The sequence below is a fragment of the Arachis hypogaea genome, chromosome 15 (assembly GCF_003086295.3).
Source record: "Arachis hypogaea cultivar Tifrunner chromosome 15, arahy.Tifrunner.gnm2.J5K5, whole genome shotgun sequence".
NCBI classification, from domain to species: Eukaryota; Viridiplantae; Streptophyta; class Magnoliopsida; order Fabales; family Fabaceae; genus Arachis; species Arachis hypogaea.
The window spans coordinates 5612391-5637828 of NC_092050.1; the positions used below are offsets into that span (position 1 = coordinate 5612391).

A 25438-nucleotide genomic window follows, 5' to 3' on the forward strand; every position below is an offset into this window, starting at 1 on the left:
AATGATTTCCACTTACTAAAATATTAATGTATTTTATTGGACATAATCAATCTTTAATAGTCACCATGCCATATTGCCATTTATTGATTGGGTTACTGAAGAAAAAACGGCATCTCCTTCTTTAAGAATCAACAATTATTATTTAATAAATAAAAATATTATGTATATGAAAAAAAAATAGTTAGCATATCTATATATATTATTTTACAACTTTTTTATATATATTTTATATTTAAAAAAATTAATTTACTGATTAATTTTTAATATATAACATAATTATTTAATGAATAATACAAAAAAGATCTATATAATATCTATGTTAAAAATACATATTAAATTTATTAATTATAAATTTTTTATAAAATATAAATTTAATTTATTTATACATTTATCCTTTATTTATTAAAATAAAAAATTAAAAAATTGTTGTTTATAAATTATAATATTCTTAACATATATTTTTATAAAAATATTATGTATAGACAAAAAATCAGACACTATGTATTTATTTAAAAATATATGATTTAATTGATTTTAGATATATTTTTATATTTGAATATATATTTTATAAATAACTAATTTAATAATTAATTTTTAATGTATATTTAATATAATTGATATTTTTAAGGTACATGTAAAAATACATAATTAAATCTTACAAATTAAAGAAAGATGGTAAAATGTAAGGGCAAGTTGGGAATAATAAAGAGGACTTTTATTTAGCATTTAAATTTGAGTATTCTGATTGTGTGGTGATTTAAGAACCGATGGGAACTGTTCAGTAATCAGTCACAGACACACTTCAACGACCGCAGTTAAACCTCTCTCTTCTCCTTCTCTCTCTCTCTCTTCCCCTCTGTAGTCTCTTCTTCTCTAATCTCTGTCTCTCCTTGTTAATATCAATGCAATAAGTTAGAGGAGAAAGAAAGAGTAAAACTTGTTGCTGCAGAATTGGTGGGGCATTTTCTTTTCATCCAAGGTATCTTCTAACAACGCGTAAAAAATGAACCTTTCTAGTTTTTCCACTCTCCCATTTGCATGCTCGTTATCCCTCTCTCTTCAAGTCTTCATTTTTGGACTCTGCTCCTTTTTTTTCTGTCCCTTTTTTTAAGGGGTGTTATGGTTGTGTGCATGGCATGTTAAATGTGCCACCTTGAGCTGCTTCATTCTCTCTCTTTTTTTTTCTGGCTTCAAGGTTCTGAATTTTGAAGTTTTTCTTCTTTCTCTTGGTTAGATCTTACCTGGGTTCGTCTTTGTCTCTTTGCTGTTCTGTGATACTATTGTCAACAAATGAGATCCTTGTCTCTTTGTTGTACTGGTCTTGTTTTCTATTTTTAGTTGTTGAGGAAATGATTTTACTTTTGTGATTCACGAGCTGTTTGTTGCATGATAAGAACTTATGATACTTAAACTGAACCTTGTTTTGGTTGATGATCTTCTTCTTCAGACTTCAGAGGGCATGTTAGTATTCTACATTATTATCTCCTACCTATTAGATTTTCTTTTGGGTGGTTGAAAAAAGAAACTTTTTTTAATTTTTCAAAGTTTTCAATGGAAGTTTCTGCTTCGTGATCTTATTTATCATCTATGTTCTGTATTTAATATTAAATTTTAGCTCCTTGAACTATTAAGCTTTTGAATCTGATGGATCTTGCAAAACGAATTGGCATGTTTTCTTCAATGAACAGTACTTATATGTGGTACTTGTGTTTAGGGGATTGAGTGATGATGCCAAACCAGCTATGGTTTGCACTGCCAATGATTTACATGGTTGGAAGGACTTTCCAAAGGGTCTTAGGGTTCTTCTCCTTGAAAGAGACAGCACTTCTGCTTCTGAGATAAGAGCCAAACTTGAGGCCATGGACTATCACGGTGAGACATTTTTATGGATCCCCTCTTTTTCTAGTAGGCATGCCCTCACTTATTCATTTACTTGAGGTTTTGCATAGCAGCTTCCATTTTCATCAATTGGTGGGAGAATTTGGCCCTATCTTGATGTCGAATAATGGCATCTTGTAAAGTGACATTGCTTTAGAATTTAGATGGTCCTTATATGATTCTTCCGGAAATTGTGGTTTAGTTGCATATAAGGTTGGAAAAATTTGAGTAGAACAACTTTTGATGATTGATGTTACCACATCTGGCATAAAGCAGCTAAAGCTGCACAACCATATGCTATTGTGGTCCAAATATGAAAGGTAACAATGATAAAGAAATTCTTGGTAACCAGATTTTATGAACTACTGAATCTATTCCATTTTTGTTGGCTGCAGAAGATGGGAATTTGCTATGGGAAATAAAAAGTTCCCAGAAACTAAGTCTCATCAAAATCATTCGATCAACTAATTTGAATTGGAATTTTGTGTTAAGAACCAACCTTGAGTGTTTCACTATCAGATAGTGTTATCTTCTTATACTCACATACCCTCTCCCTGCTTTGGCTTCCTTCATGCTTGTTTCTTTTCTTTAATTTCATAAGTAACATTCGAAGTTTCTGTACAGTTTCTACCTTCTACGATGAGAATGAAGCATTGTCAGAAATTTCAAATAGGCTCGAAGGATTCCATGTGGCCATTGTGGAGGTACTAAGATTTCTCCATTCCTTTGGTATAAATAACAAATCATCACCTAATAACTGAAAATAATTTGAATATGTAAAATTAGAAAAGAAAATAACCAATAGGATGCTTGCAATCTTTAGGCTGTAAAACATACTTCCACCAAAGTAGTCAATTTCATTATATTGGATTTTGCGAAATGCTAGCAATAAGTGATGACTTATATGTATAACTATGGATCCATCTTCATTTCAGGTGAGTACAAGTAGCAGCCAGAGAGGCTTTAAATTTCTTGAGAGTGCCAAGGACTTGCCAACCATCAGTAAGTATTAAACTGCAACCAACATTACCGATTTAACTTCTCGATTTCATGTAATTATTTATAAGTTATAACTACCCTTTGTCCCACAAATAAAGGGAACATGAAATATCAGGAAATGTTTATTTGCAATTTTCTAACAATTAATACATCCACTGTTTTATGTAGTGACTTCAGATACTCAGTGCTTGAGCACTATGATGAAGTGCATTGCGGTAAGACGTTGCTTTTTATTCGTCACAATTATTCATGGGAAATATATACTTTTGGTTGAGCTAACTAAGTATTATCTTTAGTTGACTCATGTTGTCAATTGTTCTTTAGTTCAATATATTTTAAATCATTCAAATCAGACACAGATGATGTATTCATGCCTCTTGACTCTGATCCATTTTATATTTTAAGCTTGGCGCTGTTGAGTTCCTATGTAAACCACTCTCTGAGGACAAACTCAGAAATATCTGGCAGCATGTGGTTCATAAGGTCTGTTAATGTTTTCATGTAAGTTTCTTACCATAATATGATTGAAATGGTTTCTGATGTGCTTGATCTCAAGCAGGCATTCAATGCTGGGGCAAGTGTCTTGTCCGAATCACTAAAACCGGTTAAAGAGTCTGTAGAATCCATGTTGCAGCTGCAAACAGAAAATGGACATCATGAGAGTAAAATTTCCATTGATTTAGAGAATATATCAAGGTTTAGTGATAATTACCATGAGCAGTCTGCCGGAAGTGATAAATATCCGGCTCCTTCGACGCCTCAATTAAAACAGGGAGCAAGGTTACTGGATGATGGTGATTGCCAAGAGCATACAAATTGCTCGAATGAAAAAGAAAGTGGGGAACATGAAGGGGAATCTAAATCTGTTGAAGCATCAAGTGAGAATTTGAATGAAGGTACTCAACCACAGAAACCTGAAAAAGAGACTCTAATTAAACAGGAAGAGGATTTTGTTGCTGATGGTTCCAATGGTGAAAGTACTGTTCCTTTGAATCCTCATGATAGAAGGTCTCTTAGAAGCACCAATGGAAATATAACATCTCCAAATAAAGCAGTGGTCCTTAGTGATACATGTCAAAACAAAGCTAACCGGAAGAAGTTGAAAGTAAGTGGCACTGTGACTAAGTTTTTCCCAACATTTTTATGACTGTGATAACTTTTGTTTAATTGTCAGTAATCTGGATATGTTGAATCTTTATCTCTTAGTCATTCAAATAAGATCATGTGCACAACATATGTCCATTTTGAGGAAAAGGTTTATAATGGAAACACAGAATTGTTAAATATGAACTGCTCTTTGATGGTAAGTAAGAATCTTCTGATCACATTTCAGACTGATATCTTTGAATAATTGAATCTCATTTCCATGTTTTAAATAAATTTAATTGTCCTTGTGAAGGTGACATTCCTTGGAAGATTTGGAGCTCAAAGTAGTTAATGATGTATACATCCATAGAGAATTATTACACTTAATTGGACAAAAAAGGCATAGTTAGTTATCAAGCTCTTCAAGTTTTTTAACCGTATCATGCGAATGAACTGTTAGTTACTTGGTTTTGATTTCAGGTAGACTGGACTCCTGCATTGCACAAAAAGTTTGTGCAGGCAGTGGAACAACTAGGTATTGATCAAGCCATTCCTTCTCGCGTACTGGAGCTGATGAAAGTGGAGGGCTTGACTAGGCATAATGTGGCAAGCCATCTTCAGGTCATTAATTTTGTTGCTGGTAATAAGTATCATACTCTTTTCCAGAGCTGCAAATATGTTCATTTCTTTTTGGATAATAAAGAATAAAAAAGATAAAAGGAAAGAATATTAAATATTTATACCATCCACTGTAAGATTTATTAGCAATTCTTTGTTGAACAGAAATACAGACTACATAAGAGGCAAATGATGCCCAAGGAAGAAGATCGAAGATGGCAAAATCAAAGAGATACGGTGCGCTGGAAAAGGCCAGTTATGGCCTATCCTCCACATCATTATAATCATGGCCTGTCTCCACCTCCTGTATATCCAATGTGGGGACAATCCGGAACTCAAACAACCGGTGCACAGTTTTGGGGACCTCCTGGTTATACCTGGTTGCAGCCTACAGAAAATTGGCACTGGAAGCCTTTTCCAGGGGTAATTTATTTACTTTCTTGGTTGGTGTGGGTTATAAGAAATTATGGATGCAGTTTGATACTGGAAAACTTGGTATTGCAGGTGCATGTGGATGCATGGGGTTGTCCAGTGTTGCCAGCTACTCAAGCTCCTTACCTTTCTTACACTCAAGTGAGTACTAGTGAAGTGAATATATTTACTGTTTTTTTTTTCCAATGATATTACTGAATGTTACTAAGGTAACCATATCTGCATAATTTTCTTTGTACTTCTAATTACATCTTTTCATTTAACATAGCATATGGCTGGATTGCACAATGGTAAATCAGTGGATTATAGATATGGCATGCCACCAAGTTCATTTGAGCATTATCCGGTAATAATGCATCTTTTACTCGTTGCATGTTATGAATCATGTTGTGATGACACTGTCTCTTGTAGCAAAAACACATGTATGGTTGTCTTATAAAGCATGTAGCCATCTTTCAAAATACTTTTTAGGGTGTTCATTTAGTTCGGAATCACGTGAGTTCTAGTATCGACTTTCCAATTGATGTTTGGGTTGTGTACATAAATGTCTTCACATGAAAGCAACCATGCAATCAATGCTTGAATATCAAATATCTCAGCTAATATGAACTCTTCCCTCACAGTGTGTGTTATTTGCATGCATGCAGGCAGATGAAGTTGTTGACAAAGTTGTAAAGGAAGCAATAAGCAAGCCGTGGCTACCGTTACCCTTGGGCCTCAAGCCTCCTTCCACGGACAGCGTGTTGGCCGAGCTCTCCAGGCAAGGCATATCCCCCATCCCTCTTGACTCTAAGGGCTCTAAACCCTGCTGACATGTGTAATCACTTGACAGACCCCACTAGATAGGAGAAATTTTCAAATGCTCTCAAAAGTAAAAGATAAAAAAAAGTACTAATAAGAAAAAAAGATATTGCTCATGCTATTCAATGCTTAACATTTTAGTTATTATTGAAATGTGGAGTATTGAATAATTTAGGTTAATAACTTTTTTATTCTTTTGGGAGCATTTAAATTCTTTGGTGAGTAGTGTCCTTGAATGAGTCCCCTTTAGATATGGACCAAGGATATCAAATTCAAGTTCCCAAGTTGATTGGTCTAGTTATTCTGTGTTTCTTTTGGCAAGTTTTATCTCCAAGGTGTTCTCAACTGCCCTTGTATAATGGCTGCAAGTTGGAACCATGTATCGTGGTCCCGGCACAGCACCTACCCCTTATCCATGGAGTTGTCTCCCTCCCCGAGTTGTTGGTCGATGAAGTCGGGTCATACAACACCATATGCCACTTGGCAAAGCATGTTGGGAATGGAACCTCTCAAGTGAAGATTTCTGGTCATGTTTTTATTGTATGTAGATTTTCATGATCTAGAATGAATCTTTGTAAACATAGTTTTAACCAATGATGAGTAGGTAAAACCTTACATGCAGTTGTATTCATGTGAAGTTGATAGTTGGAAATGTTAGATGATTTGACAAGTTTGACTAAATTATTATCTAACGATTTTCAATTATCAACTTTATAAGAAGACAATTGTATGTGAGACTCCACGCGTACAAGAAGAACACAGAAAAAAGGTGTATGTTGAAGATGTGAACTGGCCACGTTTGTTGAAGATGTCTGTGGTTGTAAATAGACCCTTATGGCTGCTGATAAATCTAACAATAATGATGACATTGATGGAGAAGTGGTGAGAGTTTCTGATTTGTGAAATGTACACTTCATGGGGCCATAAGGTTTTTATTATTATGGTGATAAGTAGTGTGTATGTTGGTGTAGTTGGGTATCCGGGGCCTCATGAACAGAGGTACCTAATAAAGTAAAAGTGGGGTTCATATCATTTTCATAGGATAGGATAATGTTTAATGTGAATGATAATAAAAGTCCAAGCTTTGACGCATGATTCTACCTTTCTTGTTTGTATGCAAAACTAAATTGAATATGTTAAAAGACGTGTTGCGAAAACCAACTTAGGTTGATCGAGTGGTCTGCTTTGTGCATGCAATAATTAATTAACTCTTAAATGAAATTTAGATTTAAGACGAATTAGTTATTGATCTATCGTATTGGATGGGACTTTACTAGGTAGATAATGGTTTTTGTAAATAATATGAATAATGAGTTTTAAAATTGGTCCAATAAAATAAAAATATACTATATCTCAAATTATCCACCTAAATTTTAATATTAGGATAATCATCTGTATACTTAGTAAATTGAACATCTGATATATTCATTGTTCATATTATTTAATATTTTCATTGTCTATCTATACTTTTCTTAATACTAAGGACAACAAAAAAAGAGACGTGTTGCTAAGGTCTTTGTATTAAAATTAAACAAAAATGAAAAAGTGAGAAAAAGGATTTTGGGGCTATGCTGTTTTTTCCTCATTTATAGTTTTCACAACTTTGAAAATGAGTTGTGCATGCAATTAAGGTTACCATATATGGTTAAATCTTAAAAGCGTGGCTTCTTAAGAATATAATACTCAAGTTTGTTTAAAGGGATGTGTTAAGGAAGCTCGTTTTTTGGGGTTTGGACAACATTCATGAAATACTTTGATGTTGGTATTGTGGATTTATTTTGTTTTACAATTTTGTGACTTGTGAGACCTTGAATTCGCTTCAATTAACTGTTCATTAAATTGTTTTGCCTACCTATATGAATGAATAAGGTGGTTGACTTTTTGTTATATGACTTTTTCTTTTAATGTTTACCTCATAATTTTTTAATTGTATTGCTTATTGTGTTACACTGTTAGTTTTTTAAAGGGTCCATTTTGTGGCTTAATTAAGATGAACTTTTGTTATAGGATTTAGGATTTAATATACTAAAAGTCTTTCTAACCAAGTTTATTAGATTCACCATAAAAAAATCCAAAAAACAAACACACCAAATTTATTAGAGTGAGATATTATAATCTCTTTTATTCAACTTTTTTCTAAAATAAAACGCCTTAAATATATAAATTGATCAAATTATTATCATTAATTATTTCTAATTCTCATCAAGATTTTTTAATTTTCTTTCTATTCAATTTTCAATGTGATTAAATTAAAATGCTTTCATTTATATTGACATCTATTCTATGTACATATCCCTACAAAACTAACCAATGCTATTTTTTAAGATAATTCTAGTCATCAAACTTTAAATTTTTATCATCAATTATACTCGTAAGGTTCTTTATTAAATTGTGTCATTTATGTTTTTTTTTTTATATCAACTTGGCCATAATATAGCGTTCTACACATTTTTTTTCTTTACTTTTTCTATTTTAATATCCTTATACTTCCTATATAACTATTTATGCTTAACCCGGAGAACATAATATTTAATTCGGTTCCATTATACATCTAAATATTTTTGTCAACTAAATTTGTTCAAATCTGACGAAAACTACTCAAACAATGTTGATTTAGTATATTGAGTTTGTGTCTTGATATTGAATTTTATAAAATTAAATTGATGCCATATCAAAATTATCTTTATTACTCTTTTAACTTTCATATATGTTTTTATATTATAATTATTTTTATTTTATATGAAAACCTTTATTTAACGGTTATAATGGCTATTCTATAGTATAAAAAATTATATGAAGTTGATAAAAATATAACAACTTTTTGTAAAATAATTTAATTATTTCTAATTACAAGTAATTTGTATTATATCTTATCATTATGCAAAATATATTAAAAATGGCTAAATACTTCTGTTTTTTTATTTTTGTTTGCATCAGGGTATCCATCAAGTCGAAAGCCTAATGACTAATCCTTCGGATACTGCAGAGGCACACAAAGTGGGCGACCCTCCCAAGCAAGCAAGCTCCATTCCCATCCTTCGATAAGTATCAAATCCGGGAGAGATGGTTAAGGGACACAAACCCTAGTCTATCTGTGCCAACTTGCGTTGGTAAAATACTCCAACGACCTGGGTCCTCTTTGTTATTTCTTGTCATTCTTCTATCTCTTTACCAAATCTTCTGTTTTAATAATTTATTTAGCAAACAAGTTCTGATTTTTTTTTTTTTGGTCATATAAGTTCAGATATATTTAAGTCTTGATTTTTATAAAATACTTGGGCCAACCCTAAAACATGTACATCTTTAAAGTGTGGGCTGAATCTGGAGAGAAAAATGAGAATTACCAAGTACAGGTTGCGTAAATGAAATGAACAATGACAGGCCCAAATAAGAACACTATGTTAATAATTAGCCCAGATTTAAAGTTTCAAGCCCAACTAGAAGCTTGACGTTGTAAACAAGTAACCGCAAGAACAAAAAAGAGAAACTAGATTTTACTAAAAAAAAAAGAGAGAAACTAGAAACAAAATATGTTGTTGACAATAGAAATTTCCGGAACCGGAAGTCTAAAGTTGTTGACCGGTTGCTATATCTGAAAGAAAATTAAGAGAGGATAAAATCGCCTGATACAGAAGTTGTTAAAATTACCGTTGACCAAAAGTCAAAATGACCTGGATGCCCTTTCTTTATGTCTGGGCCTCTGTGCTCTGTGGGCCTTGCTAAAGTGAAAATGCCAGGGTGGCAGGTTTACTGAATATTAATAGGGTAAAGACTTGTTTATGTAAAATTAGTAGTAACAAATTATTAAAAAATTTAATAAATTTGATTAAATTATTATGTAATTATCAATTTTATTTAAAAACAGTTTTCACCCATTTTCTGTTCTTCTTTCTTCGCTTTTTCATTTTTTTTTTTCACTTTGATGATAAATTAATTAATTAAGGGGTTAATTATGATTGTACTGTGTGTCTATGTCTATTCCTGTGGGCTGTGGGTTGATCCCAACTTCAATTCATTTTTCAAAGACTTGAAAGCTTTGCAGGTCCAAAATTGCTAGCTGTACAAGATCGTTAATTTCCTTCTGTAAGTTTACTGCTCCCAACTCAAAACCCTTTCTTGATTCTTTATTTCTTGTTCCTTCCAATGAATTGTTAAAGCTGAGATTTTTTTTCTTGTGGTTGGGAATTGGGGTCGGTTGCATTGAATATTCTTAGTTGTTGTCTCCAAGTTAGGAACCTTTTTCGGTTTTTTCCCGTTGAAAATAAGATTGACTTACACGATGAAATTAGGAACTTCAACATTTGCAGCAAAATTGACCTCGCCAGACGGAAATAGTTTTCTTTTCTTTATTTTCAAAATGTTTAATATGATGATCACAGGGTTAAATTTTAGTGTAAATCAAAGGATGAATTTATCATCAATATTGTTAGTTTTTGTCTTTTTAGATAGAGTAAACTTTAAGGAGTATAAGTTAGCATAATCCTTTATAATTAAACTTGAAGTGCAGGTCTTATTGTTGCTGTGATAGTGTTTTCTGTGTACTACTAATCTAACACTTTGTTGAAAAATGCTTTTGTTTTTTTGGTTTTTTCTCTGCAGAGAAGATATTGGGGGCATTGACCTCCCTCTTGGAATTCTGGTTTAGGGGTTGAACTACAATTTGTAGGTGTAGCCTGTAGAGGATGGCGTGTAGGGGATTCTGGGAGTGCCTTTTGAAGCTTTTGAACTTCTTCCTGACCCTCACCGGTCTGGCCATGGTTGGCTATGGGATCTATCTGTTGGTTGAATTCCTTCAAGCTCCGGATGATGCAGTTTCCCCTGTCAGTGATGATAGTTCTCTGATTCAACTTGGTCGACCCATGCTTACGGCTGTGTCTCTATCGAACAGCTTCTTTGATGATTTGCCTAAGGCTTGGTATGTTTCTTTCCCGGCCAACTTTGAGTTATCTTGATTGAGTGATGTGTAGTGTTGACTTGCAAAAGACTTTGCTTTTGGCTATATTTTGCTGGATCAATTTGGTGTTTTGGTATGATTTATTTGGTTTATCCCTAAGTTATAATTGTGCGAACACTTTTGTTTAATAAAAATTTCCAAGTACTGTATAAGAAACATCTCACAGTTGAGTTTATAAAAGAGGAATTCTGGAAAGTTATGAGTGAAGTACTGCGGTGATCGTCTGCTACTTACACTTATGTCTAGTAATCAATCTGTTAATCGGTTTGGTGTTATTCACATCCCATGGAAGATGCATGTTTGAATTTCTGAAATGCTGTGTAATAGGTGATGGCAATATCTTTTTATAGGCAGATTTTGTTACTTCTGGATGAAGTTTCCGAAACCATTTCTGTCTTGGTACTGTCTGAATCTAATTGTGTATTTCATGTTTGGCAGGTTCATTTATATATTCATTGGCATTGGAGTAGTTCTCTTTGCTATTTCTTGTTTTGGTTGTATTGCAACGTCAATGCGAAACGGATGCTGCCTTAGCTGTGTATCCTTATAGAACATCTTTATGATACATCCAAAAGTATTTCACGGACTCAAAAAATTTGCACTAACATACAAATAGCTTGAGTTGAAGTCTTTCTTCTACTCTTCTCTATATGTATGTCCAGCTGCTTGTGCGTGCATGCATGAAATAATAAAGGAATTATTATTAGTTTCCTTAACTCAACAAAGTACTCAGTTTTGTTGGTACTACTGATCTTGATAGAGCTGGGATGTGCAGCCTTTATTTTCTTTGACAAAAGCTGGAAAGAAGTAAGTAAAAATTGTCTGTGGTTAACTTGTGAATCTGAAATTATAGAAAATATATTTGTCATCTTACAACTGTATTTTGCTCAGGAAATTCCAACTGATAAAACTGGAGATTTTGATATGATATATGAATTTTTGAGAGAGAATTGGAGCATTGTGAAATGGGTTGCACTTGGAATTGTTATCTTTGAGGTAAGCAAGAAGTCATATGATTGATATTGATATGAAAGCAATATGATTTTGCAGCCAGACATGCATATCTCCTTGTGTATGCTACATATACGTTATATCCACAGAAAAATAGTAGCTGAGACTATGATTAAACTATTAAACGTCTATTTAGTAAGGATGGTAAGAAGTAATATCTCATTTCTGATATGGTACTTCCAATTCTCAAGCATGCTTTTAAATGTCCTCTCCTACCCTACTTACCTGCCAACAAAGGGAGAGGGTAGGGATCTAAAAAAAAAAAGAAGATTTATGCATGCATTCAACGTAATGTGTCTGTCTGTTTGTTTGGTGAATAACAATTGTGTATGGAATTGCAGGCCCTTCTTTTCTTGTTAGTACTTGTTGTTAAGGCTGCAAATAGACCAGCAGATTATGATAGTGACGAGGAGTTCATTAACCCAAGGCACCAAGCTCGACAACCATTGCTCAACAGAACAGCAGGCCCAGCAACAGGGGTACCAGTTGCTGGGACCCTTGACCATCGTCCAAGCAGAAATGATGCATGGAGTACACGCATGAGGGAGAAGGTACAATAATTATCTCTGAAAGTTCGCCTTATCTAATATTCTTGCTATGCGACTAGGGCTCCTTGATGCTAACTTTTGTGATTATCCGGTGCAATTGGTTACCAAACTTCTTCCTACACATAGATACACACTTGTGCACACTCATATTGTAGCTTCCCTGACTTGGATAATGGTTTGTGCTGCTAGAACATTGTTGAAAGCCAATATAGGTTCTTTAAACTAGAATTTTACTACTGTTCCAACTGACAACCAATTATATCATTTTCATTGTAGTTTCTTTCAGTCTGAATTTTTTGAGCATTCTAATGATTATCCTGATTATATTGTATTTTCGAAACAATAGAGCATGTGTAGTGCATTGTTGATAGAACCTTGTACGAGACTTTTAAAGTATTGTAACCAGGATCATTCTGTTGAAATCATGTCATCATTAATGGCTAAACTGTTAATTACATATTCTTATTACTACTGCTGTTCTAACCAAGTATATATTATTTTAGTGGTAATATCTTTCGGCATTTCAATGAGTTTCCTGAATATAATATTATTGGATGGAATTTTGAAATGAATAAAATAAAATAAAATTGCTTGTACTAGTGTTTTGGAGGGAATTGTATGTGGTTTGTAGTGTTTGACACCAAGTGCTCCTTGTTCAGTATGGGCTTGATACATCGGAATTTACATACAACCCATCGGAGTCAAACCGATTCCAGCAACCAAACTCACAGCCAACGGAAGAGAGGAGCCGCTGCACCATCATGTGATCTCACTTTGTGGATGGTGTACCAAAGCTATGGCAGGTTGGTGTAGAAGGTTCTAAGAGAAATATCTTTCGTTTGCAGAGTTTGTGTACAATTACAGGTTACAAAATCACTCTAGGACCTTGCAACATTATCTTTTTCTTCTTGTGTGTATTGTTGTGATGACATCATAACTTGTGGGGTTCACTTTGCTCATGAGGTGCCCATCACTGATTTCAATCCCACAGATTACTTGTTTCTATTTTTGTTGTATGTTATGGCCCAAGTATTTATTTATATTGTGAGTAAGATCTTTCTTGGTTATTTATGAGGTAGAAAAATGCTTTAATTATTTTGAAATGATTTTTTGATAAAATTTAAACTAAATTGTTTTTTGATTGAGTAGGTTTTCTGATACGCACCAAGCTTATTGTCATCTCCCAAGTTCACATTTCATCCTACTTGACCGGTTGATCTATTTTATTAATTATTAATTATTAATTAGTATGCTGGGGAAAACAAAAAACGATGCTTCTACGTTTCATTTTAGCTATGAAGTTTGCATATATTTATACGATTTGTGGGGTATTAACTTCTCTTAATTATTGTTCTTTTGTTTTTTTTTTTAATTTTGGACGTGGTTCTTTTGTTATCTTTTTTTTTTTGGTCAGGGGTTCTTTTGTTATCTTATCTGCACTAGTTTCCTTTGTATCTGACAATTTAGAAGGTGATTTTTTTTGTTTGGTAACACAAGGTGATGATTATATTTGTTGGGCATCGCTTTATGGCGCCTTCCTCTTTTTTTACTTTAGGCGATGTGGGCTTTAGAAGGTTTTTCGTATACAACTCCGTCTGGATTTGACTCAAATACTTTTTTTTTTTTCTGAGAGCAAGGATTACTAATATGGTATGTTCTATGGGAGCAATTTAAATTATTTATTCTTTTTTGTTGTTTACGGTATTTCTCAATGAGACTTGTAAAGAACGAATCTGTTGTGGATTGAAACTTCATTGAAAGATTTGTTGATCAATGGGTTATTGCATAAATAAGACGAAATTTGAACTCTCATCACTTACTTAAATGGGCTAGTGAGTTAATCACTGAATCATTAATTGTTTCACATAAAAATAATATAAATTGTTATATTTATTAAATACATTTTTAAAATTATGGATTTTCTTAATAGACATTTTTTAAATTAAAATTAAAATAAAAAATAACTTCTCCTTATTGACAAGTCAAACAATAAATTACTTGATTTCCTCTTAAAACATGTAAGAATTTCTCTCGATTTAGCCTAAGGTTATATTATTCTTTGAAAATTATATGAATCATGTACACCAAATTTAACTAACAATTAATTATTTATATAAAATACATATTAAAGCACGGAATGTACATTTAAAGTTTTAAAATATTACATGTAAATATATACAAATATATAGTAATTTATTTAAGTATGATATTTCAGGTACGTCTTTAGAATTTAATTATATCTACTAACTATCCGTAACCTTTAAAGTTGAATAGATGTAAACAAATGAAAAAAACTATCGTGGTCTAAGATTACATTATTTTTTGAAAATTATATCAATTTATTTGTATCTACTAGCTTCCCGTATACTTTAAAGTTGCGTAGATACAAATATATGAATCAACTATAGATTTATATATTTGTATTTATGTAACTTTAAAAGATCGGTAGCTAATAACAAAAATATATATAAATATATATATATATATAAATTTTATAGTAGAATAATAATTATCAAACCAATTAGAATAATTAATTTTTTTGCAATAAAATAATAAATTTTTAAGAATATCAAAATATTTTTTTATTTTTATTTGTAGTTTAGTTTAAATATAAATTAACTTTGATTATGTCATTTATGTTATTTTATTATATTGTTTATAATGTTTAATTTAATTTTAAATATAACTTTAACATCATTCTATATTTTTATATGACTGATTGATTATTGACAAATTTATAATATAATTATATATATATATATATACAAGTATAATTATGTTTTTTTTTAATTAGAAGTGAAATTCGAATTCAAGATTTCTAGTTAGAATAGAAAAATTATGTCATTTAAATTATAATTGATGAAGTTAAAAAGTATAATTATGTTGTATGAATATAAAAAAAATCATCCATAGAAATACGAGTTGCTTTACATTTTTTGGTGCTATTATATAGTATATAATGTATGATCTACATATGAAATTAATTTAGTCTAACTTGAACTAAAAAGAAAAATGGTGGGAAATTGCACTGACTCATTTGTGATGTGTTTGGTTAAATCAATGTAGAGTCACTTGTTTTGCACACACGCCTAGGGGCCTAGCTGGATTTCGTTAACTATGAAGTGGCTCCAATCATTGTACACATTCGTACGAGGAACAACACTTGTACATTCATCATGCCAATTAGGTTGAGACCCATCAAGCTTTGTAATTGGTGTGCGTTTAAACCTCATTCTCTCACCAACTTCCATGTTTCCTTTTTTAAGTCCTTTATATATATAACAGACATTTTTGTTGAGTAATAGATACATTTTAAATAGGATATTCAATTTATATTCTTTTGATATACACACTTCTTATATTTAATTTTATTTTAATAAAAATAAAAATATTTATTTAGGCATATTAAAACTTATGTAAATAAAATTGTGTTAGTATATCTAATTTTATTTTTGATCTATAATTCTATATATATGTTCTCATAATAAGTTTCACAATAATATACTTATTAATTATTAATAATAAATTATCTAACTATTTTATATAATTAAAAATAATTAGTTTACACATTAATAACAATAAAAATATAAAAATATTATTATAATATATCTAACAAAATTTCATATATATAAATGAAGCAAAGCGTACTTGTTCTGATATGTCTAAATATAGATGAAGTGAAGCGTAGATGTTCGATATCTAATTAACTTCTTAATTAGTTAGTTAATAATGAAGAGAATCATTAGCATAATCAATTAAGAAGAAAAATGATAGTTCATATAAAAGAAGAAAAAAGAACGTTTGAGACGTCCTACCGTCATATAATTAAGGATCATTTTTGTGCATTAATATAATACCATATATGATGATATTATTTTAATGAGAAAGCTCTCGAACCTTTATTTTAATGTGTTACTCATTATTATTATTATTTTATATAGTCTAAGCTTCAAACCTCCTCAGTTTCCGTGTACGTCTTCTAGAAGAAAGCTTATTATATATATGCACATCATTAATGTTAGATAATAATGGTTCAGATTATTATCCACTTAGCGGAACGTTTCGTTGTCAAACCCCAATTAAACTTTTGCATGAACATTAATATTATGTCAATGACATGCATAATGTATTATTGTAATATAGATTATTTGTTGCTTAAGTTATAAATAAATCATACGCAACCCAAGCTTTTGAATCATATGACAGCAATATTATTATTATTATTTGACATGTATGTTATTAGATTTTTTTCCCTTAGGGATAGATATCGTCAACATTTTTTGGTTAAGCGTGTGATGATGAAGACATAACACAACTTTTTCCTTAGCTTTACTTTTAGTGTGTGGTTTAATTTTGCAGAGTAATGGCGACTTGGCTTTAATTTTCATCATTTCTTTTTCAAATATAATAATATATATTTTATTTTGTAGCTTTATTTTTAGTATGATGTACGGATACAACACAACACAACACAAAATACGTAGATATACAAATTTGAAATTCCTACAAAATACGTGTTAATATTGCAAGTGTGAAGAATGTATAAAGTTAGGCCTACGTCGAAGAAAACAAAGAAAAATGGGGAGTTTTTAAGATAAGAAGTCCATTAACTTAATATTTTAAGATTTTGAATTGGATGTGGTGTCTTTTTATTTTATATTCTTATAATAATATTTTGATACTTTTTATATTAAAATATAAATTAATTTTTAAATTATTTTTAATGTATTTTTTAATTATATAAAGTATTTAAAATATTTTTTATTTTAATAATTAATAATATATTATTTTTAAATTCATTTAAATAATACGTGATGATATTTAGGTGTGTTCAAATGTGTTTAAAAAAAATTTAATTTTTATTAAGATATGATTAAACATAAAAGACACACATATCAAATAAATATTATATTTAAAATATGTTTGACATAAATACAATAAATTTAAAAAATATCCGTACCTTATAACATTTTTGTTTCTTAATTTTTGTGACTACTATAAGAAACATGTCAACTGGATCATTATTCTGTACGTTTGTGGCTTGCCATTGCCAGCTAGCACCAAATACACGAACAAGTGGAACGCAATTTCTTCTATTTTATTTTCAAGACAAAAGATAATAATAAAATAAAATAAAAATGAAATTTGGCAAAATAAAAATATAGGAGACAACTAATTCAGTAGTTTATTATTAGTGCATAGTTGATTTGATTGTGAAGACTGAGTTGGGCTTATGCATGCAAATATCTTGATGAGTTTTTTTTATTAAGCATTTTTTGTGCACTAATCTTGATTAATTGTATAAAACAATTAATTAATTTTGTGTTGAACTGAAAGAAGTAATAGTTGAATGGTTATATATCTCCTCCACACAAGTGTTTGAATCTCTAAATTTTTTGTCAAAAAAGTTGATGAATGTGTACTCATTTTCATAATTATTGGGTTGAACTAAGTGCATGTCCTTTTCCTTTTCTATGCCTATGCTTATGAATATCATTTCATTCATTCATTCATTGCTTCCATCAACTATTTCTTCTTTATTTGGATGAATGCGTGTTCGTGTTCCTCATCTACTATTTGGAGAATCATCATTTGTTAGTCTTTTTACAAAGGTTAAAGGCTAAGAGAGGAGGTTGTGTTGGTTAAGGCTTTTTAAAACAATATATATTAATTAATTTGGGTTGGTCGAGTGGTCAATTCACTCGTTTATTTAAGTAAGTGTGGGGAGTTTTAATTCTATTTTGTTCATACAACAATCCATTGATTAACAACAGACTATTCTTAAATAAAGCTCATATCTGCAAAAATCCATAATAGATTAGTCATTAATCAGCCAAACTAAAAATATTGTGGACAACTATATATATATATATATATATATATATATATATATGTTTATTATTGTATATTACTACAGTCAATGTAATATTTATTATAAGAGTTTTAGGCATATAATTAATTCTATATTACCATATTAGTAATAAAATTATTTATATTTATAAATTTGATTGAATGATTTTTTGTATTTTCAATATATCAAAATTAAATTTTTATTAATGATGATAAATTTTGTATTCTGTATACTTATTAAGTTGTATAAAACTCTTCCAAACGTTGATTTTTCTTTTTTATATCTAGAATTAGAATTTAAAACGTTAAAGAGAAGAAGTATATGTCACTCTAACTAATCACGTGTTGGTTATACACTAGTAGTACTAATTAATTATTCAAAAATAATAATTTTAATAATGACTATTTAATAGTCTTAACAGATATAATTATTTATATATTTTTTATTAATTTAAATTTCAGATAAATAATTTTGTGATATGATATTTCTGTGATATAGTATGTAAATTTTAAAGAAAAAAGTATTTAAAATTTGATTTTCGTAAAATTTTTAAAAAGTAACTGGTATGTAAAAGTGAGTTAAAAATATAATTATTTATGTGTTTTTTAAGTAAATATTGTATGATAAGTTTAAAAAATTGTGAGATATATACATGGTTATATGTTTATCTATTTATATTTTTAATATGTTTTTTAAGTGAGAGTATTTTTTTGGATTTAATTAAATTTTTATATAAATTTTTTAATTACTTTATGCTAATTTTTTATTTTAAAATTTAACAAAAATCAAACTCTAATTAAATTTTGTAATCATAAAAATTTTAATATTATATTATAATATTATTTAATTTAAAAAAAATAAACTGAAAAGATATATAAATAATTGTAGGAGCTATATATATGTCGGTTGGGTTTTAATAATATAAATGTAGATAAGACCACCCTTTGCAAGAACTATGCAACAACCACGTAGATTATTGATGATAATCACATGTGTTTAATTGATATATAAAAAGCAATTTAGCTTTTTTCTTTGCAATAGTGGATGGTTTAGTTGATTGATAGTGATTATTGAGTTGATAAGTACGATGTTCAGAAGTGGCTTAAGTCGGAGGAGTCCACACTGTTTTAATTTCATTAAACCATGCATTTTAAGACAGTTGACTTTTTCTACAAATTCCAATAATTACACTCGTTTTCTCTCTCACACATGCCAATATATGCGCGGTGAAAGATTTTATTTATTTTTTTAATAAATATAAAATAAATACATTAAAAATTTAAATATTCTATATTTTTAATGAAAAATTTCTTTTAATAATTTTAATATATTTTTAGGACATATTATAATTAAATTTTTATATAATAATTCCAATATACATTATTATTTTTTAAAGATGTATAAAAATTATCTCATAAAAAATATTATGTAAATATAAAAATTAGTCAATATAAAAATATATTTATTTATTTATGATGTTTTACATATTTTAATTTAAGATATATTTTATATAAGTAACTAATTTAGTAACTGTATTGATGGTAAATATATAACACAATATGATAAATAATAATTTGAAATTTTAAGAAAGCATGGGGTGCATCCAGACGTACTTCTGAAAGAACATACCAAGGGACCAATACCTCTTGTCATCTCTATCCCGATTTCCCACTAAACTCATCTCAATTGGGGATTCAAGGGACCTTATGACAAGAGTGTCATGGATGCCGATATGTTCTTTCTTTCCAATACTGGAACTTCTCATGGATCGGATCAGTTTCATTTCTGATAGGCAGGATCCTCAAGAACGAGGCAAGCCTAGAGCATACGTGAAACTAGTAAGCAAAGATAAGCATATTTGGGACTCAAGATTTCAGAGAGAGAGAGATTTAGAGAGTATTCATGGTGAATATCTTACAATGGTTATATTGAAAGATCAAGTTCTGATTTTTACAATGGGAGAGCCCTCTATATATAGAGGCTCTTAGGTAGTGGAGGATAAGAAAGAATCTTATCCATCATTACAACAAGACAAACAACTTTAAGCAAACTACTCAAATACAGACACATGGACTGCACTACTAAGAGATAAGAAGGAATCTTATCTTTGGTCACATCATGACAACTTTATCTCACATCACTCCTTTTTATGATTATAAAAGGACAAACTTACTTTATGTCACACCATATTCTACATGATTATAAAAGACAAAATACCATAATTATTTTTGGACATCATAGTTGTTGCTGGGTCCCATTCTTCACGGACTGTATTTCGTAATGGGCTCATGTTCATCAATGTTATCCACAAGGTTATGTGGTCCTTCTGTGTATTGATTCTCAGTGTCATCATCTTCAATTCCAGCATCCACATATGTAGGGCTTGGCAGTAGTGGATAGACCCTTGATCCTGGTTCTTCATCGTCAATGTTTTCATAGCCATACGTGGTTTGATCTACAAGAGGAGAATTCCATGGGTGTTCATTCTGGTGGAGTGGCGGGGTAGGATAAATCACAGATGAAGCAAGAAAATTGGATTGGAATTCTCTTAATTCTTCTTGTATGGTCCTGGAAGAGGAAGCTTCCTCTTCTGATGGAAGTGAGAGTCCTTCAATGGGTCCTGTGAGAACATCAACATTAGGATTGTTGTGGAAGGTGAGATGTTTGGCCAGATTGTTGAGACAGTGTTTCTCATCTGTTGGCCATATCTTTGAATAACCAACAATGTTAAAGTTATTTCTGGTGTAGAGGATCTCATTACGATAGGCAAATAGCCTTCTTAAGACAAAGGCATAATAAAACCTGTGTTTCAACCTATCAGGGATGTTCCAAACATCATGATCTGTTAGTGCACTGAAGAGTTTTCCTCTCCAAAAAGGAATAGGTGCAAACATCTTAAGAAGTTTCTCAAGATTTGTTCCTGAGAAGCTCTTGTCACAGAGAAACCTGTACATAGCAATTCCAGGAACTATGATGGCGCAATCATACTGGACAGTGAGCGCCCACATGAACCACAGCATTTCTTCAGGAATTTCACCTTTGATGATGGGTATGATATGATAAGGTGTTTTCGGGTGAAAGTGTTGAGGTTTTGCTGTGATTTGGGTAACAAGGAGGAGCCTGTGTAACCAGTAAAACAGGCATTCTTCAGCTAGGGTCTTGACCTCAGCAGCAGTCCTAGGTCGAAGGGAAAAAGGAAAAGGTCCAGGTTCTCTTCTATAGAACTTGTGGTCTTGAGGGCAGTCTGGAAGAGGGAAGGTTGGTGGTGAAGCTCTATCCATGGCTAGGATGTGAAGAACTTTGGGTGGAGGTTCTTTGGTTGGTCTGGAAAGGTAGTCAGCTATGGTGTTGTGGTGTCCTTTGATGTGTCTTACTGTGAATTTATAGCGTGAAAACCAATCTTTCCATCTTAGAAGTTGTGAGTTTGGTAGTATCTTCCCTTTGGTATCCAGCATGGATGGAAAAGACGTATTGTCCATTTCCACAATGAAGTGATATGCACTCAAGTGAAAGCTGAACTTCTCGATTCCTCTTTTGACTGCAAGAATCTCCTTGTATGTAGCATGGTAGTGTTTTTCTGACTCCTTAAACTGTCCGCTAGCATGCGCACAGTAGTGTCTTGTTTCATCAATCTCTTCAAGGAGAACAGCTCCCCAGTAGTTGTCACTAGCATCAGTTTGCAGGATGCGTTGTCCATTGCTAGGAATCTTTAATGGTGGGGGTTTCTGTGCTACTTCTTTCAGGTGCTTGACAGCTGTCGTCTGTTCAGGACCCCAAGGTGGGGGTTGCTTTTTTAGTAGCTTTGACAATTGGCTTGTGTGTCTTGTCACATCCGGAATAAAGTCACGGATGTAATTGATGATGCCTAAGAACTGTTGGACTTGTTTTGTTGTCAGGTGGTCATCAGGGAAGTTTAACAGTTCCTTTGAGATGTGCTCTCCAGGCTGGAAAAACCCATTATTGAAAGTCATTCCCAAAAAATCAACTTGGGCTTGACCAATAAGGCTTTTCTTTTGAGATAGCATTATTCCATATTTTTCCACAATTTCAGTAAACTGAATCAGAAGGGCCTGATGAGTTGGGCCGTCCTTTGAGAACAGTAGGATGTCATCTATGTAGATGAGAGCTGAGTGGAGTATGGGCTCAAAGATTCTGATCATAGTTTTTTGGAATAATGATGGGGCTACCTTTAGTCCAAATGGCATGACAGTCCATTGGTACTGTGCATCAGGTATGCAAAAGCCCGTCTTGTATCTGTCTTTGGGGTGAATACCCAATTGCCAAAATCCTACTTTAAGGTCAAACTTACTGAAAAGTTTAGCTTCACTAAGGCGAGGAGTTATGGCGTCAATCCTTGGTAGTGGAAACTTGTCATCTTGCAAGAAGAGGTTTAAGGGTTTGTAATCAATCACCAATCTCTTCTTTCCTCTAATCTGTTCAGACCTCTTTTCCACATAGAATGCTTGGCATGCCCAGTTGGAAGTTGTTGGTTCAATTAAACCTTGCTTCAGTAACGAAGCGCATTCTTCCTTTGCTAACTTCAAATCTTCAGGATTCATTCCTGAATGGGTTGCCTTGGTAGGGTTGATGTCTTCATTCTTCTTGAAAGGCAATTGAATGAAGAACTCTTGATTCTTCCATAAAGGAAGAGGGTGATCAAACTTGTCATGACTGTCACAACAAGCTTTTAGTAACCTGTTTTGGATAGCCTCATAGTCTGGAGGAGCCTTGCTAATTTCATAAATACCTCTGTTTTCGAGAAATGGCAAGAACTTCCTTTTGAATTTCAGACCTTCAGGCCATATTGACATCTCCTGCGTTTGGTAATATGCATCAAAACCAAACAGTACATCTTTCTCAGGGAGGTAGCTTCCCAGAACCTTCAGCCAAATCACCATTTCAGGAAATATTTGTAGCCCAACATTTCCTCTAGAAATATGGTCAATGGTAAATCTTCCTTGGCTGGCTGTTGTGTAGATCTTGTCATGAGGAGCCCAAATTTCATCAGGTAACAGATCGGGCCTGACTACAGTTGCACAAGATCCTGTATCAAGCAGTGCTACGACCTTTTTTGGCACATCATACTTGGATGCCAAAAGTTTGAGTTTGAAGTGGGGTCGTTGGATTCCATCAATTCTTTTGGAACCTAAGCTTCCTAGACATCCTCCTTCTGTCATCCTTTGTTGAGGCGGAGCAGGTGCCATATAGTGGATTGGTCTGTAGTCATCATCAGAAGAACTATCTTCAGGATCATGAAGCATGTACTTCGTGTACTCATCTGCTTCTGACTGTTCTTCAAGGATCGATTCAAGATCTTCATCATCTCGGGTTAAGACAGCATCTTGTAAAGATTGAAGCATCTTGATTTCTCTTTTGCTTGTCTGCTTCTTATTGGGACATTTCTTGGCAAAGTGCCCAGTTTGTCCACAAAGAAAGCATTTGTTAGTTCGCTTGTCCTTGAAAGTCTTTTTTCTGAAGAACCGTTTCTTTCCTTTGAACTTTCTTCTTCTGCCGAAATAGCTTTGATCGAAATCTGATCGTCTGGTTCTTCTGTAGTGGTGCTTCTTTTTTGTGTGGCAATCACATGAGTCTTTATCCTTGTATTTGATCTGCAGATAAGACTTTTTACATGCTCCCTTTAGTTTAAGGGAATTCTTGGCTAGCTGTTTGAACAAGTCTTGCTGGTTGCAGAGCTTGTCAAGAGCTGCTAGAGCCAATTGATAGATTTCTCCAAAGGTTATCGTTGGAATATCCTTCTGGTAAATGGCCATTGTTCTTCGTATCTCTGGTAGGAGCTCTTTTGGGAGTGAAGCAAGATACACTTCCTTAAGTGTTGAATTGCTCTGTCCTCCAAGAGGGTAGTATTTGGCCTGCATTCTTTTGAAATGTTTTTCCAGATCTTTCTTATTAAGTGAACAGCATTTCATCTCATAGTATTCTTGGGAATTTCTCTGCTGGATAATCCCAATGTCTCCTAGGAATTCTCTATGCAATCTTCCTAGAAACTGAGCAGCACTTCCACCAGTGAGTTGCATACGCTCATACTCACTTAGCGTGTTTATCCATTCTCTAAGATTGCCAGTCATCCTGGTGACAAACTCAGAGAGTACTTGCTGGATATCTGCATTAGGGATGGACATCTTGGTATCAATCCATGCTCCAAAATCATTCAACCTTTCTCTGTATTTGTGAGGAGGAAGGTTATCGAAAGTGAAATAATGGTTGCCTGCTTTCGTCTGAGTGGGCTTAGTCTGTGGGAGATCATCATCTTCTTCTTCTACGACTATTCCCTCTCCTTCTTCTTCTGAGGTTGGGTTAGCCTGATCAACCATTGCTATTGCAGAAAGATCTGCAATTTGATCTTCTTCAGATGATTCTTCAACCGAAAAGTTTGACGAGTCAGACGTTACTTCTTCAAACGAGTCACTTGAAGTGACGTCTGCATTAATCATTCCGATTGTCCTCTTTTCTGGTACCTCTTCTTCTTTTCCTTTGGAAATTGCCTCAGTTTTTTCTCCAGAGATTTCTCCTCTGAGAAATTCTCTTTCTGACCATGGTGGATTATGCATCCTTTTTTGTGAAGGTCCTGTAGGTTGAACCGGGTGTGGCTTAGGCTTTGTGTGAAGTCGTCGGGCAAGATGGTAATGGGTTTTAAAGATGTTGTCATAGTCAGGCTCATTTATGGTTGGCTGCTGTGGAGGAATGTAAGTGGGTGTGTACATGGGATACTGTGGTGGATATAAGGCTAATGGATCTGTGGCCAAAGCTTGTGGCTTGGGTTGTCTGGCTTGATCTTGTTCAATCTGTCTGATCTGGGCCTTGATACGGGTAAGCTCTTGGTCCTTTTTTTGAAATTCTGGGCCAAAGTAATGGGTTTGGATGTAAGCTTTTAGGTCTTGGTCGAGTTTTTGGGCTTGTGTGGTCAATCTATTTTTTAGCTCCTCAACTTGTGTTTGGACTGAGTACACTTGTGAGGACAGGTTGTCTGTCTTTTCAACGAGTGTTTCCAAAGTGTGGTCGATTCTCAACAGGACTTTGTTTTGGCTAACAGCATTTTCCGTTTGCCAATTCAGGACCTCATCTTGAGGTGAAGTTGACTGGACTCCTTGTGGAGTTACTCCTCTTGGGGCTATGTATGGCCGTCGAGTAATCCTTTGACTGTCAGTGGAAACCTGTAGAGGAGGAAACTCTTGTTCATAAGGCTTGAGAGTTGCTATGCATGGTACAGCAATAGGATCTGAGAACTGGGGCCTAAGGATC

The 25438-nt window shown here is 32.6% G+C and overlaps 2 protein-coding genes across 5 annotated transcripts; both read left to right on the forward strand.

Annotated features, from left to right (window-relative positions):
- The first annotated feature begins 747 nt into the window (after nt 1-747).
- On the forward strand, nt 748-6906 carry LOC112747948 (two-component response regulator-like APRR2). Of its 4 annotated transcripts, none has more exons than XM_025796156.3 (12): nt 748-979; nt 1715-1872; nt 2503-2582; nt 2814-2880; nt 3046-3092; nt 3283-3360; nt 3437-3982; nt 4444-4584; nt 4747-5004; nt 5086-5154; nt 5282-5359; nt 5661-6906. In XM_025796156.3, exons 2-12 carry the CDS (start codon nt 1743-1745, stop codon nt 5823-5825), a joined length of 1659 nt encoding a protein of 552 aa, XP_025651941.1. In that variant the 5' UTR covers nt 748-979; nt 1715-1742; the 3' UTR covers nt 5826-6906. The 4 variants fall into 4 exon arrangements, with proteins under 4 accessions (XP_025651941.1, XP_072073661.1, XP_025651939.1 ...); XM_025796154.3 differs by having other exon boundaries at nt 788-1461; XM_072217560.1 differs by lacking the exon at nt 5282-5359.
- Nucleotides 6907-7430: 524 nt separating this feature from the next.
- On the forward strand, nt 7431-13394 carry LOC112747953 (tobamovirus multiplication protein 2A-like). The gene is made up of 8 exons (XM_025796162.2): nt 7431-7572; nt 8752-9897; nt 10414-10729; nt 11207-11306; nt 11495-11575; nt 11660-11764; nt 12121-12330; nt 12987-13394. The coding sequence occupies exons 3-8, from the start codon at nt 10497-10499 to the stop codon at nt 13092-13094; spliced, it is 837 nt and encodes a 278-aa protein (XP_025651947.1). The 5' UTR covers nt 7431-7572; nt 8752-9897; nt 10414-10496; the 3' UTR covers nt 13095-13394.
- The last annotated feature ends 12044 nt before the right edge of the window (nt 13395-25438 follow it).